The sequence below is a fragment of the Urocampus carinirostris genome, chromosome 19, assembly GCF_059441175.1.
Source record: "Urocampus carinirostris isolate Australia breed hairy pipefish chromosome 19, RoL_Ucar_1.0, whole genome shotgun sequence".
NCBI classification, from domain to species: Eukaryota; Metazoa; Chordata; class Actinopteri; order Syngnathiformes; family Syngnathidae; genus Urocampus; species Urocampus carinirostris.
Genome location: NC_142367.1, coordinates 23186588 through 23206927, shown reverse-complemented (window position 1 = coordinate 23206927; position 20340 = coordinate 23186588). Strand labels below are relative to the sequence as shown.

The window sequence follows — 20340 nt, the reverse complement described above, 5'->3', positions numbered from 1 at the left end:
ATTTACAAATACAGAATGGTAAAAAAATGTTTCCTCTTTGCCGGCAACCCAACGTGCTATTCACATTCATCTTTTTCGGCCAATTGCAGGCTTTGTTTTGCCGCTTTAGCCTATGCCAGCCTGTAAATGATAAAAAGGATCCCCCCTTTACCTCCGAATAACTTTAGCCAATAGTGATCGATTCAAATGATGATTGACACATTGGTTAGCCAATGAAACGCCGGTAAATAAATCCCAGCATACACCGCGGACTACTTGGCGTTCGGGGGGAAATCGAGTCGGCGGCTGCTGCATTAGTTGCAAGACTTTGCGACTTAATATTGATCCATAAACAAGGCGCACTGTATTATAAGGCGCATGGTCAGCTTTTGAAAAAAATAAAGGCTTTTAGGTGCGCCTTATAGTGCGGAAAATACGGTACCTTACGAAATTGGGTTCTGGCTATTTTGATGATTCCTCAGCCGTAAATCAATTGATCAGGGTTTGTGCTCGTCATGAGTTCCAAAGGACAATTTGATATTTACTAAGAATTGGCCGGGAGTTAAGAATAACGGTGCACACGCTCGTAAAACTGTGGAATGCTTAATGTGGACCTTTTTCCTGGAAAGGCTGTTATGGCCCAACCTCACCCAGACCTAAACTGCGGTCCCGCAGTAAATTGGGTTTGAAACCCTCGGTTTACCAGTTAATTACGACTTGGATCAACACAAACATTGATGACAAGCAATAAAACGGTAACCAGCTGCAGATACTCTTTACTGTCAGTGAAAAAATGGACTTGAAGAGGAGTAAGAGGAAGAAGGGGCCATTCCTACGTTTGGTTGACCTTAACAATCGACAAATCGTTTCCTACTGTCCATAAGGACTCGACGGCCATAAAGAGATCCAAATGCCAGGAGCAAAATGCCACAGACATTCCGGATTTAGTGTGTCCACAACATTAGCACATCAATAACCGGGAGGAATCCCCAGCGGGCCCCGGGGCCATCCGACTGCACAGTTGTTTATTGTGCGAATCCTCGCCAGGCTTGTGCCACCCCTGACTCTGGTCCTCGAGCGTCAGAAGTTCCCCGTTCTGCACACTACGGGTATTGTGGCTTGAATCGAACCCTTGTGGACAAACTACATTTTTGGGAGGTGATGCCGAACGTGGGGGCGAACGTACTTCGGGTTCGAGGGTGACCGCGACACTTGCACTCTGGCTCGTGTCTTTACGCTCGTCACAAAGATTACTATGGGATCTGTGAGTATGGCTGTAGTCTGTTGCATAGGAATAGTGATTTCACTGAGTGGAATTGAATTGATGCTCCTTGCAGTAGTATGGGCATTTAACTTTACGCCCCTAGCCTCTTCACGGATCCAAGGGCCACTTCCTGTGGTATGTCTTGGGACAGTGCAGCCCGATGGTGCCTATCACTCTCCAGGCCGGTTGTTTGGGTCGCGGTTTGCTCCCCCACATGAAACAGAAGAACAATATCTAAAATCAAGATCAGTCAATAGAGTTAGATAGATAGATAGATAGATACTTTATTCATCCCCGTAGGGAAATTCACACTTCCAGCAGTATCCTTGTGTTTTAAATTTAAAACAATAATAAAGGAAAAGGAATATAATACATAAATATCCAATGTATTGTGTTGATATAGAGTATTTAAATAGTGCTACATAAAATACACACTGTCATAAAAATAGGGTAATATGCAAATGTGTGTGTGTGTGGTTTATAGTGGGCATTTACTCCCCCGGGTGGAGTTAAAGAGCCTCATGGCATGAGGAAGAAATTATCTCCTCAGTCTGTCCGTGGAACAAGACTGTGACAGCAGTCTGTCACTGAAGCTGCTCTTCCGTTTGGAGATGATGCTGTGTAGTGGATGTGATGAATTGTCCATGATAAATGTTATGAATGGGCCTATCCGTGCTCAATTAACTTTCAGAGTTTAAAGTGTGTTTTTTTTATTTTTATGAGATATTTTATCTTTAGTAGGGGAAAAATATGCCGAGCCAAAACATTCTGATTTAGTAGATACTAACATTTTTCTCATTTTTATTTTTGACAAAGATAAGAAGAAAAAATACTTAAAATGAGGCAAAGTGATCCTGGTTTGCCGGATAAGATCATTTGAGTACATTTTCCTTAATATTATAATACATATTATTCATTTTTTAAAGGAAAAATAAGAAAATATGTGCTTAAAATAAGAGAACTTGTCAAATTAAGCAGACTGTAAAATCACTTTGCTGATTTTAAGATTTATTTTTTCAACCAAAATTGGAAATAATCGACAATCTGTCAAGACTAGAACGGAGACAGGACCCACTTGCGTTGCGTTTCTCACAAGTTTTATTGGAAGAAAGAAAAAGTGTTGCGCCCACGATCCGGTGATTGCGGGATGTGGGAAGCAGGTCGCTCTGAACGCGGAAGTGGATCTTCCATGGCGAGCGATGGCGGTGTCGGGAACGGAAAGAAACGAGTCAGTAGCCGGGACAGGAGAGCAAAAATGTGGTCGGGGTCGGAAGCGAATCGTAAGCCAGGAAAGAAGAGTAGACGTGGTCGGGATCAAAAACGGGTCGAAGCCAGGGACAGACAGGAGCAAAAAATAGGTGGGAGTCAGGGTCGAAAAAGGCTTGCCTAGTGTAAACTGAGGTTCGCAGACGGACTGACAAAAGGCGACAGACAGGAATGGGTTTAAATAGGGACAGAGAGCCAAAGGAAGCGGGCACAGATGATTCACATCGGTAATCATGACATACATAATCTGATGGATAAGATACCGGATATCTCAAATATAAGGCGCACCTAAAAACCAAATATTTGCCGGAAAATTAAAGGTGTGCCTTTTAATCCTGTGCACCGTATGGACTGCAAATATAGAAAATAAAATCGGAAATGTACACGTGCAAAGAAGTGCTTCTACATAAGTTTATTTTTTGTGAATCATATTAGTATAGTTGTAAATTTATACATTTTATACTTTTTTTTTTTTTTTTTTTTGCCTAATATATGAAAAAAATCTCGAAGGTGCACTCGATAATCAGATGCGACCTGATCCGGAAAAAAATCGGGTACTTTTGTTGAAAAAGTAAAAATAGGAAAAAAGAAACTCTTAAACTGAAATCCATGGTTTTATATTTTGCAGTACACTACCTCATCCTTTTATGCAATTCGGAGTATTTCTGAGTAATACGTACACGAATAATAAAACACAAAAGGACGACCAATCCCAGCAAGCCATGTGAAAAACCGAACTTGTACAGTGTGTTGAGTAGATAACTATACCCAAGTTTAACTGAGGCATGAAAGGACCTTGTCAAACGGTAGCTGTCCACGCCCACTCGTGAAAACCTCCCCAGGTGTTGAAACCCATTTACCGTAAAATATTTACTATGTTTACACCCCGTCCTACCCATTCCAAGTATTCAAATAATGTATGCAGAGAAAGATCCGTGAAGGCTTTTTATCAACTTTACAACACGGGGTTCCTTTTTAGGACAGTACAACTGCTCAATCCCATCGTAACCTGGGATTGGCCGGGTCACGGCACCAGTTGATAAGTTCCTTTTATCAAAATGACTTGCTATATTAAGAAAAAGAAGAACCAGGAGACTACATATTCTCTATTTACTAGATGAAATACACAGCAGGTCTGTCTTATGTAAGATAGTGCCTAGTCTTGAACTGTCTTGGCCGCCCACCCAGGCAGTGGGGGCTGAGGGGACGTAGCCTCAAGGTGAGACTCAATGGTTTTTACTGGTTCAAACTGGATAATGTGTGTTTCAGATAGGACTATGCCAAAGGAAGGCTACAGCAACCTAGCGGGTCAGCTCAGGTCTTCTATGATCTAACACCCCTCCGTGCTTGTCTTAATATTTCCAAGGGGGGTTTATACTCCCAAAGCAGGTCACTTTTGACGTTTGACCCAGCTCGCCTTGGAGAGGGGCCGTATGTTTTGAGATCAGTATCTCGAACTCGGAACCTCCGCTCGCCCATGTAGCGTGACTAAGCCTAAACTAAGCCAGAGAGCAAATTTTATGTTTCCTGAACTAGTAAACCTGCTTAAAACAGACCTGGAGCGATGAGGGAAATATTTAGTTTGTTGTCGTTTTTTCAGTCAAGGAGAGCAAAAAAAAAAAAAAAACATATTAACAACTAATTACAAAAATGAACAATACAATAATAACATACTTAACATGTGCCCCAAGGGAGTAAGCCAAAGCCAAAGCTTTAAGTGCCTGCCCCGCGTTACTTTGACTACATTTACGAGTTACTTAAGTTACTAGTTACCTAATTTGAAAAAAACTGTTACCTCCCAGATTATTGACACCGTAGTGTGTTACGCCGAACGTAACTGTCTTGTCAAAAATGACCGTATTTACTGGCATAGAAACCAACCCCCTAAAACTGTTTTAAATCTTGATTGATTGACAATGAACACTTAGCACAAGACACTCCATATCCATTTTGTCTCTGGGCTACAAACCACTCCAAGGTCTCCTCCATTTTTGGGTACTGTCCAAGATGTTTTCTTTTTTTCCTTCCAGGCTTGGTGTATTGCAAAAATAGTTTTACAAATATAACAAGCAAAATTAAACACGCATTTGCCGTAAATTATCTGCTTATGCACCATTTTTTTTCTTTTCTTTTTTTTTTCCCTCTAAAAGCCTTGCCCCATTACTCACACACTGCCTACAATTCACTACTGGTGACACACATGTGCATAGAAGGTGACTACTGATTTGACCATTTGTTTTATAGTTGTAAATTCAGCTTGGATGCTAGTAGATATACAGTAGGGAGCATATCTCCATGACGAGGAATTAAGCGTCCTCATACTCTGTGCTTGAGCGCCACTATAACTGAATGAATTCATTTTTAACTTATTTATGGGAACAAAACCCTTATGGCACCGTTGCTGGCGGATCTATGCTTGTATGTGACAACGTGAGATGTGCATGTGTGTTAAGCACTTCGGGTGATAATAATGCATTACTGAATAGTGGTTTACATAGTAATGAACCGTGTAGTAAAGATGGTAAGAATAGAACATTTTATTAACATGTTTCAGTACAGAGATCCCTCGGTTGTAGCAGTTAATAGGCAACAGAACCACCCACAAAAAGGGAATATCATCAAGAGTCAAACTTACCTCGAGATGAGATCATTACTGACCGACAGAGTGTACGACTCACACAAAATAACAACTAAAGATTCAAGTATATTGTCATTATACAAAAGTACAACCATTTTCGAAGGGTTTTTCCTTTTAGTGTTAGAAAGCAATTTAGAGAGCGACTGGATAGCCGCACGCTGGCATCGGGTGTCCTCAGATTGAGCCAGGACCCGTGATGAATAAAGAACAATTGTCCCTGATGTAGTGGTTTCCCACAGGCTGTAGCTCCAGGTCATCCGTTTCATCAGTTATGGAGCTGGCATTGGTGAGATACATGTTTGGTTTAAGAGAGTTGTTAGCCTAGCCTTAGCAGTAGGCCGGACCTGCAACCTCGGCCTTGCCTTCTCTCCTGACGCCGCCTCAGTCGCTTCCCGGACCAGGTAAAGACCACGGAGCACCAGCTGGCGATCACCATATCTTGGTGCTCTTCCGACTTCCTCAGAGTCCGATTTTAATTCACCGAGAAAAGTATTTGCATTTCAGGAACCGTTGCTTTATAACAAAGTAGTCCCAACTCTGCATCTTAACTTGATATAAATTGTCCTCACAGCGCAATACCCGTCCGTGTCTCCAACGCCCTTCACCGAAGTCACCTACGACGACTTCTCCATCGATGATCCGCCGTCTGATGGCCCGACGGACAGCAGCACAACGACTACTACTGATGGCGACACACACCAACTTATCTACCAGAGCCTGAACGACAAACTCATCCCCGTCTACTGTTCGGTGTTGGCGGCCGTCGTGGTCGGACTCATCGCCTTTGTGGTCTTTAAGAGGTGAGAGAGACTATACTGATGGGGCGAAAAATCCAGACACGGGTGGAACTGGTTTTCGGGCGGCAGTGCCAAAAAAAGAAGCGGGTATAGGCAAAAGAACAAGTGATGGGCTAGGGGTCCACACTGCAGAGATGGTGGTGGTGGTGTTGGTGGCCATAAAAAGACCTTGATACGCTTAGATTCTGCAGCAGTCCTTGAAAGTATTATGCCACTAGTAGGCAGGACATTCTATATCAGGTTCTGAACACAAACACAAGAAGTAGAGGTAAGATCTTAAGCCGAACCGAACTTTGATTGGGGTCGGGCCTAAAATGTCTACCATTAGTTCAGGTTCAGCCTGGCTGTGCTTCTTTTTCGCTGATTTTCTTTTAAATTAGCCATCTGCCCTTTTCTTTTGTGGAAGATCCGCACGCATGATGGATTCCCTCCCTCTTTCGTGCCAAGCTGAGCACATGTTTTTTTGTTGTTTAAGTACAAATTTTTAAAATATTTTCATTTATATTAACAAGTGGCTATTTTAAAGCAGTTCGGGGAGTCGCTTAGTTGCGATATAAGCTCACACTATGTCACAAGTGAGTATACTCCTCAAATTTCTGCTGAAATTTCATTCACTGAAGATACATCGCTTTTACACGATGAAAGGTAGTCTGTGTAAAGCTATTATAACAGTGTAAATTTATTTGACCCTCAAAAAAAAACCGAAAATATAGCCATTAATAACTAAACCCATTTACAACAAAAGTGAGTACACCCTAAAGTAAAAGTTCCTGAAGTATATGGTTTAAATACTTCCAGGCTGAACACCCACTTCTTCAATCTCTGCAGCAATGCTGACAGCACTCCTGCTCCTATTTTTCTTAGATAGCATTTGGATGTGACACTGTGCAGGTTCACTCAGCTTCTTTGTTGTGATCTAATCCTGATTTTTTTGTAATCGCCGGGGGATCTTGGCTACAATCAACAGCTCAACCTCAGGGTGTTGGTTATCATCTTGTAGCCTTTGCCAGCCTTATGTGGTGCCACGATTCATTTTTAAGGTCCCCTGTGTTTTTTTGCCATGGTGTGTCATATTGGGAGTTTCAGTGGCCAGTATGACAGAATGTACTTTGAATTGAACACACCTGCTCCCTATTTATGCATGAGACCTAGCAGGAGTAACAAGTCACATGGTATTTCGGAGGAAAGATGACAGGCAATGCTCTGTTTGGACATATCGAGGTGTAGTGCCTTTGGATGTACTCGCTTTTGTTGCCAGGCATTTAGTTATTGAGGTATATATTTTGAGGGTCAACATTGTGCAAGGTGAGCAGTAAACATAGTGCAGTCAACATGTGCAAGAAACATAGACATGAGTACCATTTTACGTTCGTATGAGGTAGTGTGTTTGCAAGAGTTTTTCAGTTTTTTGTGCGGTGTTTGTTTAGGGTGGTAACGGCTCTGGGGAAGAAACTGTCTCTGAGTCTGTTTGTTTTTGTTTTGTGTGACCTGTAGCGCTTGCCGGAAGGCAGCGGGTCAAAGAGGTGGTGGCCGGGGTGAGAAAAGTCCTTGATGATGTTTTCTGCTCTGCTGAGGTAGCGAGAGCAGGCAATGTCCTCCAGACTTGGCAGAGAGCAACCGACGTTTTTTTGGGCTGTTTTGATGACCCTCTGGAGCGTTTTCTTGTCTGCTGCTGTGCACCCAGCATACCACACCGTAATGCAGTACGTTAGAATGCACTCCACTGTGGCTTTGTAAAAGGACACCTGCAGCTGCTGTTTTAGATGATTTTTCCTGAGCACTCTCAGGAAATGCAGTCGCTGCTGGGCCTTCTTAGAGGGTGAAAAGCAGGGGGCTCAGTGCACAACCTTGGGGGGAGCCAGTGTTCAGTGTTAGAGTGGGAGTGACGTGGTTACCGAGTTTCACGGACTGTGGGCGGTTTGAGAGGAAGTCGATTATATCCGTATATGCGGTACACGGAGTCGTTTTGGTTTTTCAGGTCATTTTATTTTCCTGTTAAAAAAGGGAATATATTGTACTATCCCTACTTCAAAGCTTGCGATCCTTTCATGGGATACATTTGCTAAGGGGAATGTTTTTGTGCTTGTCATTAGGGTGGGAACGGCGGGTCCTCAAGTCAGACAAGTCGAACACCACAGAACCACAATATCCGACCTTGCATATTTGATGACTCGTCTGTTCTCCCGGGGGGCACGCTCTCTCGCTCAGCATTACGTATTAATGCGCAATATGTTCACATCGTAAACGCATTTGACTTGTTCCGGTTTCCCGTGTAGGTGGAAAGGCTGCAAACAGAACAAGCAGCAGGCTAACAACTGCACGGCCAACCAGAACCAAACGCCTTCGCCCGAGGGCGAAAAACTGCACAGCGATAGCGGAATCTCGGTGGACAGTCAGAGTCTGCAGGAGCAACTGGGCCAGAACCAAACGCACACAGGTAGTCAACATCTAAATGAAACAACAGTGAGCAACCGTAATCCCAAGTGTGGCAACTAAGTCATTATCAAACATGTCCAAAACTTGACATCAGGTTACATTTTGCTGAGTTTCCGGCAATGCAAAATGATTTTTCTCTTTTGAATGAATTGACTCATGTACTATTGCAAAGGTTGTACGTCCTACAAATGTCATTTGTTGTTACAATTCTTTCACAAGATATCCATTTCTTTTTATTTCCTGATATATTTTGTCGCATAATATTAACATTTTTGGGGGCTTATTTAGTTGGTTGCAAGATACAGAACTGTACTTCATCACATTTTCGAGTGGAAGTACAATGTTGGTAACAAGATCCACTTGATATCATTGGAAATTTGAATGCAACACAAACTTTTTCTTCTTTTTTCCGTGTTTTTTTGTACTTTTTCTTTTTTTTAAATTCCTTTCAAATTCTCATTGTGTTTATTTTTTTCGAACTGTTACTTTTTTCTTTTTGTTCTCTATTTCCTTTTTTCTACGTTTCTTTTTCTTTTTTTCTGGCTTTTTTCTAAAATTGTTCCTTTATTTTTTTCTCTTTTGTTTCTTTTTTTCCTCAGCTTTTCACTACTTTTTCATTTTGGTATATTTTTCTTTTTTGTTCTATTCCCCCCTTCTTTAAAGTCATTTTGTGCATAGTTTTACATCATATTTGGTCATGTTGGGATGAAAGAAGCAAAAACAACCCGAAGAGCCGTTTAGGACCCGAAAGAGCTGGTTCCTTTTAGTGAGCCGAGCCAAAGAAGCCGGTTCTCGACAAACTCTACTAACTTTACTCAACTTCGTTCGACTTCGACTCGACTTCAAAATACCGCATTTATGACACAACGTTAGGGGAACCAGTGTATTTTGACCTTCATGCACTGTAACTTTGACTTAAGTCGCTTCTTAATTAGTCATTTTGAGCCCTGATTTTTGTGCGCTGGCTAGATTTTCTTGTGCGCTGAGAATGTGCAGGCAGTGCACTATGCGCAGCTTAGAGTGAACACTGGTTGGGACCCATATATTTTTGAGCATGCGAGTCCCCGGAACTCATCACTTTTCACAGGTAAAATGAACACTGATGGGGGGAGCAATACCTTTGCTAGGCACTGTAGAAAATGGGGAAATCTTACTCCAAGACACTCGTCCATTTTCTGTTCCAGTGTTGACAATGGACGAGGATCCCTGCCCGCTTCTGCCCCTGCAGACCCGGGACAAAGTGGAGCAGCTGCTGTTCGGCGGCGGCGAGGGCGGCGACTGCAACGGCGAGGACGACTGGTGCAACCTGGCGGGTCTTCTGGGCTACGAGGACCAACGCATCGCCGCCTTCCGCCAGGACCAGCACCCGGTCCGAGCGCTCCTGTCCGACTGGGCCGGCAAGGACTGCGCCAGCGTGGAGGCGCTACGCACGGCGCTGCGCAAGATCAACCGCGACGACATCGCTAGAAGTTTGCCGCCCGCCAAACCCACCGCCACCTCCGTGGTGTAGCCACAAGGTTCTTGGATTTCAGCAGACCCCGGCTGCCCAGTAGTTCAAGACTCCATTATTTACATTACGCCTTGAAAAATGCCTGCGGACCGAGAGTCTGCATTCGGGACGTGTCTGGATCCTCGCAAGCGTGACACCCCTGAAGGGAGGATGTTTAGATTCCGTACCGACCTCTCCATCCGGGAATAGTCCGCGAATCCCGGGACACGGATCACAGACGATGAAGGTCGCTGAACTTGAAGTCCTAACGCAAACGAGTCCCCCGCGTCCTCACGCGATATATTACCATGCATGGATACCGTATAGGGAAAAAACGCCGAGTCCATTTCAAGGAAAACGATTTTTAACAACCTAAAAAAGGTGAGCATGACCAAATTGAAGAACAAGCAAGTTTTCCTGTGTATGCTATAGTATAGAGGTGGCCCAACTTGGTCCTCGAGACCCTCGTGTCCTGTTGTTTTAGAGGTTTCCCTTCTTCGACTGATGTAAAATATCATCTCATAAACTAGCTGTTTGGGATTTTATAACCATCCGGGTGATTGGGGCAGAGAAACTCCGAAAACATGCAGGACATGTAGCTTTTGAGGATTGAGTTGGCCCCCCCCTTGCAATAGTATAGAAGCGTTTGGGAACCCCTGATCATTTTGAAGATTTTCCTTTATAAATCATTGGTGGTTTGGATCAGCAATTTCAGTCAAATATGTCATATAGCACTCAAACACAGTGATATCTGAGAAGTGAAATGACGTTTTAGGATTAATAGAAAGTGTGCAATAATTACTGAATTTTGGGTGATGAGAATGTTGGTGGAATCAGATGATGAACTACTTCTCGATTGGTTTTGTAATTGCAGAATATTCTGGATGCCACCGTGATATAAAGACTGTTAAGTTCGACTGCTCCCACAATCCTTTCCCTGACAGTCTGAGCCTTACCTAGCACTCTTCCAGTGGGTTTCCATTTCCTCACTATGTTTTCTCATAGTAGAAACTCTAAGCTTACCTTCGGCAAAGCTCATCCATTGCGCTCAACATCTGACAAATGTAGAATCGAGTCTATAACCTACACAGCTAGCGTAACGCTAGTATCTGTGATGGTTCAGTCCAGTGTATAAAAAACACTACAGTTCACAGTCAAGGTTTTACATCAACAGACCCCATTTTGGCTTTACATCACTAAGGAATCCTTTATATGGACGCTTATTAAACTATTTAGGTTCACTGTTAAGACACTTGATGATTAAAACCCACAGAAAAAAATTAATCAGCCAGAAACGCCAACCAAGAACACAGAGCCATTTGATTGGGTGAGCGGTAGGGGTGGGCGGAGCTACGTACACAGCACGCTTCTGTCTTCCTAGCGCCGTCTGCACCAAAGATAAATACGTCGGTATCCTAGTTTGCAGTATTTTGTGACATTTTCACAAAAGAACTCTGCTTGCACCTTGTTTTGAAACTATTATTTTATGCACACTTTCTGTAAATTCTATAAACGTCTTATCACTTGTCAAATATTATTGTGTGGGTCTGCTATGAGATATAACTAGGTACAATTTGTCGGTTCGGCAATTTTTATGAAGGAAAATCTTGAAAAATATCAAACTTTTTCATGTTGAGAAAATCAAATTTGTTTAAACTGTACATAAAAATGGTATAACTCTGCAGCTATATACATGTTTAAAACAATTAAATATCAATTGTATTCATAATAAAGGTAAATAAGGGCCAATAGTACTTAGGCAATTCCTTCTTCCCATGCCTAGACGGAGCTTCTATATTAAAGATTTAACATTCTAGGATTTTTTACTCGATAGGGTTCAAAAATAGAAATTAATAATAGTAATTGATTTGAGCTATTAAGTTACGAATTGAATTCATTTTACACTATATAATAACTTTAGATTTCTGTTTCATGAAAGTTAAAAGAAAATATGAATTAACAGAATAATGGCTTAAAAATGAATTGTAAAAACTTGAATTCAAATAAGTTATCTTACACTTAACGTATTTACTGGATTATACATCGCATTTTTTTTTTATAGGTTTTGCCGTTCCTGCAATATAGACTCTAGAGCAACTAAAGGGACAGTGTGCACTATTTAGCGCCTCCTGGAGGTAAAAAAAAACCGCTTCATTTTTAATTTAAATCAAAAATAATGCATGTCACATGTCTTGCTTATCTTATTTACATGCATTTTTTAAAATACTCGGAAGGTTGAGCATTTATTTTACCAAAAATTTTGCTTTTTGGTCACTTTGAGTATCCGTAGTTTACATTCTTCCTTTTGTTTAGTTTTCAGCCCGCGTTTTCGGTTTGACTACGCAACACAGCGACATCTGCTGGTCAGATAATGCACACTGTCCCGTTAAACATGAAAAAAGGTTCATGCCATTTCACAAATATACATTTGTTTTTTTTTCCCTTTTAAAAACAAAGTCATCCGTTATTTGCCAAAAGCGAGTGTCTTCTTCTGTTAAAAAATAGCGCAGGAAGTTAGCTTTGTTTTTTTGACAATAAGCTGCTAAAATTCAGATTTATACTCTATTGTGGGGTTTTTTTTCTACCTAGTTTTGTATTTTAGTGTGACCTTAAGCCTGGAAATACAAGAAATTCGTTAACTGCTAGCCAAAAGTTAGCAGTATTAGTCAGTATTAAAGGTTATATTATGTCAGTGTTTTTCAACCAGTATGCCGGGGCCCACTCTTGTACCGTGAGACCTCGTCTTGTGGAATTTTTACCGATTTTATTTTTGCAAAAGCACGTCATTGCTCACTAGCTTTGCTTTCATCCTATGATCACCTGAGTAACTGTAATTTTCATCCTTTTCAGTAGGTGGCAGAAGACTGCGTTTTTCTTTTTCTATACAAATGATCCGCTCATGGTACAGGATATTCAATAACGTATTTTGTTTGATGAAACTGTTTAAAATTGCATCTCTCTTGCTCTCTCTCGCTCTATCTATCTCTCTATCTATCTCTATCTATCTATATCCATCTCTATCTATCCATCTCTATCTATCTCTATCTGTCTATCTATCTATATCTCTCTTTCTATTTATCTCTATCTATATCTCTCTCTCTATCTATTTTATCTATCAGGACACGAGAAATTAGTCATGTTACTCGGGTCAGGGTGACACAACAAACTCTTCTGTTCAACAGCAGGGCCCGACAGCTTTCGCTGGTTTACCCCTCCCGCATCATACAGGTGCCCTGCCCATCCCTTAGAATGCGTCCAAACACCCCACTATCCTTTCACAACACCTCTCCACTCATTCCTATCACCAACAAAAGATAAGATATAGAAAATAAATTAAAAGTTTTGCACATAATTTGCTGATTTTAACGATTATTTTTAGATCGCAGTAGGGGAAATTTTCATTTGTGGCTCGTTTGTGCGAATTTGACGTATTTTTTTGAGAAAATAAGTTGTGAAAACAGGTTAGAAATATCATGAAATCCAAAATCACAGCAAAAATCAACCAAAATGAAACACCCGTATTACCTCCTGAGCCACAGTAACGACAAATTGTATATTGAAATATAAATATATACAGGGTTGGGTAGGGTTACTTTAACTGGATTACTTTCAATGACTTTTGGATTACTCCAATACCAAATATGCTCATAAAAGACAAAAGAAACTAAATATGAATAAAATGACTCAATTTTGTGCAGGCTTGGGGAGTAACGGAACACATGGAACGGCAAAAATGATGTTGGCAAGCTGTTTGGATTGATTTTCATTTTGTTTCTGTGGCATTTCATGTCCGTTTTGCCGGAGATCAAAGAGATCAAAGCCAGGAGAGAAAGCTTACCATGTGTTGTGAGTCATCATTTGATTCATATTTAGTTTCTTTTGTCTTTTATTTGCATATTTGCTATTGGAGTCATCCAAAAGTCATTGAAAGTAATCCAGTTCAAGTAACCCTACCCAACCCTGTGTATATATATCTATTTACATATTTAGCATCAGGATCATCTTAGCTTTAAAAAAAGAACACAAATTGAATTCATTTGAAAACATTTTCCATGCATAGTGTGCCTCGAATTTTTAGAATCATTGTCAGGAAACACTGTTGCATGTATTCATATCAGAATTTGTATGAATATCAACCTCCTTATTACAAAAAGGATGCAAAATAAAACGCAGGTTTTTTCTCAGGGTATTATCAAAACCAAACAAACGCGAAAATGACATTTTGCCTTCCAAAGAGAAGCCGAGCACTCGTGTTTAAACAATTCTTTTAAAGCGGAGGTTTATTTTTGAAGGAGTAAATATTATTGTTACGGAAATGAAGGTATTCCCGATGTTTTTTTTCAAATCCGTTCTCTCGATGCTAGCACTTCCACGCGTGATGGATTAAGTCTGTTTTTCGTCACAAGTGCCTGCAAAGTATTTCGGGACGGAGGAGCGATCCCGCCATACGTAGAAGTATATGTATACCCGGATGAATACCTACTCGTATCGACCATATTAAAAAAATGAACACCTCGTTAAATTATAAAATACCTCACTATAGAACATCAACATAGAACATTTATTTATGTATTTGTTTTGGTATTCTGTGGCGTATTTTTTCACTTATTTACTCACGAAAGAATGTGTTGCTTCCCCTTTTTACCGATTGGTCGATCAACGATGATCGATCGACCTATAGGTGAAAAGCTTCGCCTGGTTGACCCGCCCTTCTTTTTTTTTTTTGTCGTTACAAACTAAAACATCCGACAAAGTACATGACAAAATACGCCAAAAATTACACGACTCTATACGCAACGAAATACACGTCAAAATACATGACAGGATAAATGAAAAAAAAATACAAGATAAAATACACAACAAATGACAAAATACACGACAAAAACTTGATAGAATACACGACCAACTACACTACAAACTACATGACAATATACAAGGTCAAATACACTAAAAATACAACAAAATACACGATAATATGACAGGATAGATGACGAAATACACAATAAAATACAAGATGAAATACACGACAAATAAATGACAAAATACACAACAAATTACACGATATACTACACGACCAAATAAACTACGTGACAATATACAAGGTAAAATACACAAAAAAATACAACAAAATGCACGTTATTATACATGATGAAATACATGACAGGATAAACGACAAAATACACAATAAAATACAAGATAAAATATATGACAAATAACAAAGTACACAACAGAAACTTGACAAATTACAAGAGGGAATACGCGACCAAATACACTACAAACTACATGACAATATACAAGGTAAAATACACTAAAAAATACAACAAAATACACGATAAAATACACTACAATTAAATGACAAAATACACAACAAAAACTTACACGATAGAATACACGACCAAATAAACTACATGACAATATACAAGGTAAAATACACAAAAAAAATAACAAAATACGATAATATACCTGATAAAATACATGACCGGATAAATGACAAAATTTACAATAAAATACAAGATAAAATGACAAAATACACAACAAAAACTTGAAAGATTACACGATAGAATACACGACCAAATACACTTCAAACTACACGACAATATACAAGGTAAAATATACAACATAATACACGTTATTATACATGACAGGACAGCTGACGAAATACACAATAAAATACAAGATAAAATACACGACGAATAAATGACAAAATACACAACAAAGACTTGACAAATTACATGATAAAATACACGACCAAATAAACTACGTGACAATATACAAGGTAAAATACACTAAAAAAATAACAAAATACACGATAATATACCTGATAAAATTCATGACCGGATAAATGACAAAATTTACAATAAAGTACAAGATAAAATGACAAAATACACAACAAAAACTTGACATATTACACGATAGAACACACGACCAAATACAGTACAAACTACACGACAATATACAAGGTAAAATACAAGACCGAATAAATGATAAAACACAACAAAATACACGATAATATACATGACAGGATAAACGAAAAAATACACAATAAAATACAAGATAAAATATATGACAAATAACAAAATACACAACAAATTACAAGATGGAATACACGACCAAATAAACTACAAACTACATGACGATATACAAGGTAAAATACACAAAAAAAATACAACAAACAATACACAACAACATGCACAACAACTTGCAGGACAAAATACATGAAAAATACGTGATAAAAACGACAAAATATAAGATAAAATACGATCAAGTCAATGACAAAATACACAATGAAATGAACAAACAAAATACTTTACAAAAAAACATGACAAAATACATGGTGCACCAAAATACATGATAAAATACACAACAAAATACACGACCGCACGTGACAAACTACACGACAAAATACACGACAAAATACATGAAACAATACAAGATAAAATACGACCAAGCCAATGACAAATACACAATTAAATACACGACAAAATACTCTACAAAAAGCATGACAAAATACATGGTGCACCAAAACACATGACAAACTACAAGACAAAATACACTACAAAATACCTGCTGAAATACATGAAACAATACACAACAACTTGCAGGACAAAATACACGACAAAAACAACAAAATATAAGCTATAATACGACCAAATAAATGACAAAATACACAATTAAATACACGACAAAATACTCTACAAAAAACATGACAAAATACACGGTGCACCAAAATACATGATAAAATACACGACCGCACATGACAAACTACAAGACAAAATACACAACAAAATACCTGCTGAAATACATGAAACAATACACAACTTGCAGGACAAAATACACGACAAAAACGACAAAATATAAGATAAAATACGACCAAACCAATGAAAAATACATGACAAAATACTCTACAAAAAGCATCACTAAATACTTGGTACACCAAAATACATGATAAAATACACGGCCGCAAAAGACAAAAAACACGACAAAATACCTGCTGAAATACATGAAACAATACACAACAACTTGCAGGACAAAATACACGACAAAAACAACAAAATATAAACTAAAATACGTCCAAATCAATGACAAAATACACAATTAAATACACAACAAAATACTCTACAAAAAAACATGACAAAATACACGGTACACCAAAATACATGAGAAACTACTCTATAGAATACACGACAATATACACAACATACGAGATCGAAAATGAAAAAATACGTGACAGTATACGTGACAAAATACATGATAAAATACAAGATGAAATACACACTATACACGACATAATATATGAGAAAACTGCATTCATATCGAATACTAGATATTACCCGACTCTTCTATGCTTTCATTTATCGAAATAACGTATATTTGTAAGTATTTATACATATATTTGTACATCTAGCAGGATTGCTCCTCCATGTTGTACAGTTTTTATGTTTTTTTTTCTCGTTTTTTGTGTAACAAATATATTCGGAGTATCTATTAACAGGATCGCATGCAGGATGTGTAGTACTAAGGCTTTTGGGGGGACCGCAGATGTGACAAAATACGCGTCTTTTGAAAATATATATTTTCTCCGGGCAGTATTTAATATGTACGTTACCGAATATAACCTACGTGTATTGTACTCCGTATACTACTTCGAAAGAATTGAAAGTACATGGATCTGTTTCGCTTAACTGCCACCTAACATCGGAATATGGAAATAATACGCTGTTATAATAAAAACTTTAACATCATTTTTTTGTCCTTGACTTGAAACGTAGGTGTTGCAAAAGTATTGACCCCCTGGCCAACTGACTCCAGAAGTTCACCGAGGACTTCCGCGTGATCCAACGTCGACCTAAATGACGAACGACGACAAACGGAATGCGTTCAGTGTCGGTTTGAATGCGCCTGCTATGTTATGGACGCTAGGGTTGTGTAAGCCATTGCTATCAAAGAGGCGGCCCGCGGGCCAGATCAGGCCCGCTAAGGGATTGAATCCGGCCCGCGAGACGACACTCAGAGAAGCGCAAGAGAAAGACAAGCTGCAGGTTGAAATATGTCAACTTGATGTTGCCAAAGAAAGGTGCCTCGAACACTGTACTTGTATTTCTTTCTCTCTCTCTCTCTCCTCCTCTCTCCTCTCTTCTCTCTCCTTTCTCCTCTCTTTCTCTTTCTCTCTCTATTTCTCTCCTCTCTTTCTCTCCTCTCTCTTTCTCTCCTCTCTCTTTCTCTCCTCTCTCTTTCTCTTTCTCTCCTCTCTGTCTTTCTCTTTCTCTCCTCTCTGTCTTCTCTCTCTTCTCTCCTCTCTTCTCTCTTATCTCCTTTCTCTTCTCTTTCTTTCTCTCTCTTTCTCTCTCTCTTTCTTTCTCTCTCTCTCTTCCACCCCTTTTCCCCCACTCTCTGTCTCTTTCACTCTCTGTGTCTCTTTTTCTCTTCCTTTGTTGCTCTTTGTCTCTTTCTCTCTGTCTTTTAACCTCTTTTGCTCTAACTTCCCTTTTTCCTTTTCTCCCTTTTCTCTTTCTCCATACTCTTCGCACTTTCTTTTCTCTTTTCTCTCCTTCTGTCTTTCTATTTCTCTTTGGATTTCTTTTTTCCTCTCCCTTTCTTTTCCCCCTCCCTCACGACTTTTTATCTTTTGTTTCTCACGCTCTTTCCCTCTCTTTTTTCTTTCTTTGTCCCGCCCTCTCTCCTTTTCCCTCCTTCTTCCTCTTTTTTCTTTCTCTCTCTTTTTCTTTCTCTTGAATCTACTCGTCCGGCCCCCGACAAAATGTTTGTTCTATCGTGTGGCCCCCGAGTTCAAATGAGTTTGACACCCCTGGTGTAAGCAGACACTGGAAAACCGAGCATTAGGAAGACCAGGAAACACACCAGGCATGTGATAGCAGAAATGGAATAAGATTTTGCTACATTTACACATCTCCCAGAGCACTGTGCGTGCAATAATATCAAAATGGAGAGTGATTAGATAGTCACTTTATATTGTTTTTTTTGTTGTCAACAAAATATTGAAAGTGCAGTTGCCTATTTCTTCTTGACCAGTTGTCTCAGGTTGTGAGTGTTTGATTTATTAATTTTAAATGCATTTTACACGTTGAACTGTTCAGTTCTTTCCACAAATTCTCAATTGGATCGAGGTCTGGACTTTGACTTGGCCATACTAACACCTTCATATGTTTTTGGGGAACCATTCCGTTGTAGCTTTTGCTTTATGTTTTGGATCATGTTCTCGTTTGAAGACAAATCTCCGTCCCAGTCTCAGGTCTTTTGCGGACTCCATCAGGTTTTCTTCCAGAATGGTCCTGTATTTGGCTCCATCCATCTTGCGTGTCCCTGCTGAAGAAAAGCAGGCCCAAACCATGATGCTGCCACCACCATGTTTGACGGTGGGGACATAACGTCTTGCATTGTTGCCAAAAAGTTCGATTTTGGTCTCCTCTGACCAGAGCACCTTCTTCCACATGTTTGGTGTGTCTCCCAGGTGGCTTGTGGCAAACTTTAAACCATATATTTTAAGGATATGTTGAAGAAATGGCTTCCTTCTTGCCACTCCTCCATAAAGGCCAGATTTGTGTAGTATACGACTGATTGTTGTCTTTTGTTGTGTGAAAATACTTGAAGTACAGTAGCATATGTCTACTTGGCCAGTTTTCTGACTAGAGATTGTGATTTCATCGATAAAAAATGTTTTATAGGGGATTTCTGTTGTGAACACAATACTTGAAGTACAGTTGGCTATGTCTATTTGACCAGTTATCTCAGGTTGTGAAAGTCACTTTATATCGTTTACTGCTGATTTTGATGTTATGACATTGTTCATTTCTTATAGTTGTTGCACTTCGAGGTGCGAACAATATGAATACACAACTACCTGTTCTTCTGACTCAAATACTGCTCAGAAAACTTCTAATTTTTTGACATTGTTGGGAATTTAATATTAAAATGTAGCGTTTACCAAATTGTTCGAATGAGTCATCGGACTCCATTCACCCAACAATGCGCGCTCATTTCTTGATGGAAAAGAAGAACAGCCGACATTTTCACACGGGGGCAGATTTAATTTCATTAGAATAGAATATACCTTTATTGTCATTGTTACAAAATGGGTTAACATATTGTGACAACGAAATTGGGCATGGCACTCCAGTTTCTCGTATTCACAGTGAGGATAAAAGGAACAGAGAAGATAAGGTTATAAAAACAAGGAGGATAAGGTTATAGTTATAATTGACACAATATTTACACAAAGAAATGTCGGCAATTTAACTAAGTGTACTCCATCGAAAATGGCCGAATTAGTGTCGCTCGAGTCTCTGGGAAGCCTTCTCAAGTTCTCCAGCCTTCTCTTCCCGGCCCACGCCCTTCTGCAAGATGGTGTGCCGGCTCCTCCCATGGGCGTGCCAGGGAAGCCCCACTTGGGCTCCACCACCTTGCCTCGATGTCTGGAAAACTCAAAACAGCGGAGAGTGTTTTTCAAAACCAT

The 20340-nt window shown here is 39.6% G+C and overlaps 1 protein-coding gene across 1 annotated transcript in view; it reads left to right on the top strand.

Annotated features, from left to right (window-relative positions):
- The window catches only part of LOC148347795 (tumor necrosis factor receptor superfamily member 16-like), a 51568-nt gene extending 40143 nt beyond the window's left edge, over positions 1–11425 (top strand). Inside the window, exons 4-6 of the mRNA XM_088322999.1 lie at positions 5719–5947; positions 8221–8381; positions 9565–11425. Coding sequence (XP_088179125.1) covers positions 5719–5947; positions 8221–8381; positions 9565–9890 — 716 coding nt within the window. The 3' untranslated portion in view covers positions 9891–11425. The remainder of the gene's footprint in view (positions 1–5718; positions 5948–8220; positions 8382–9564) is intronic.
- The last annotated feature ends 8915 nt before the right edge of the window (positions 11426–20340 follow it).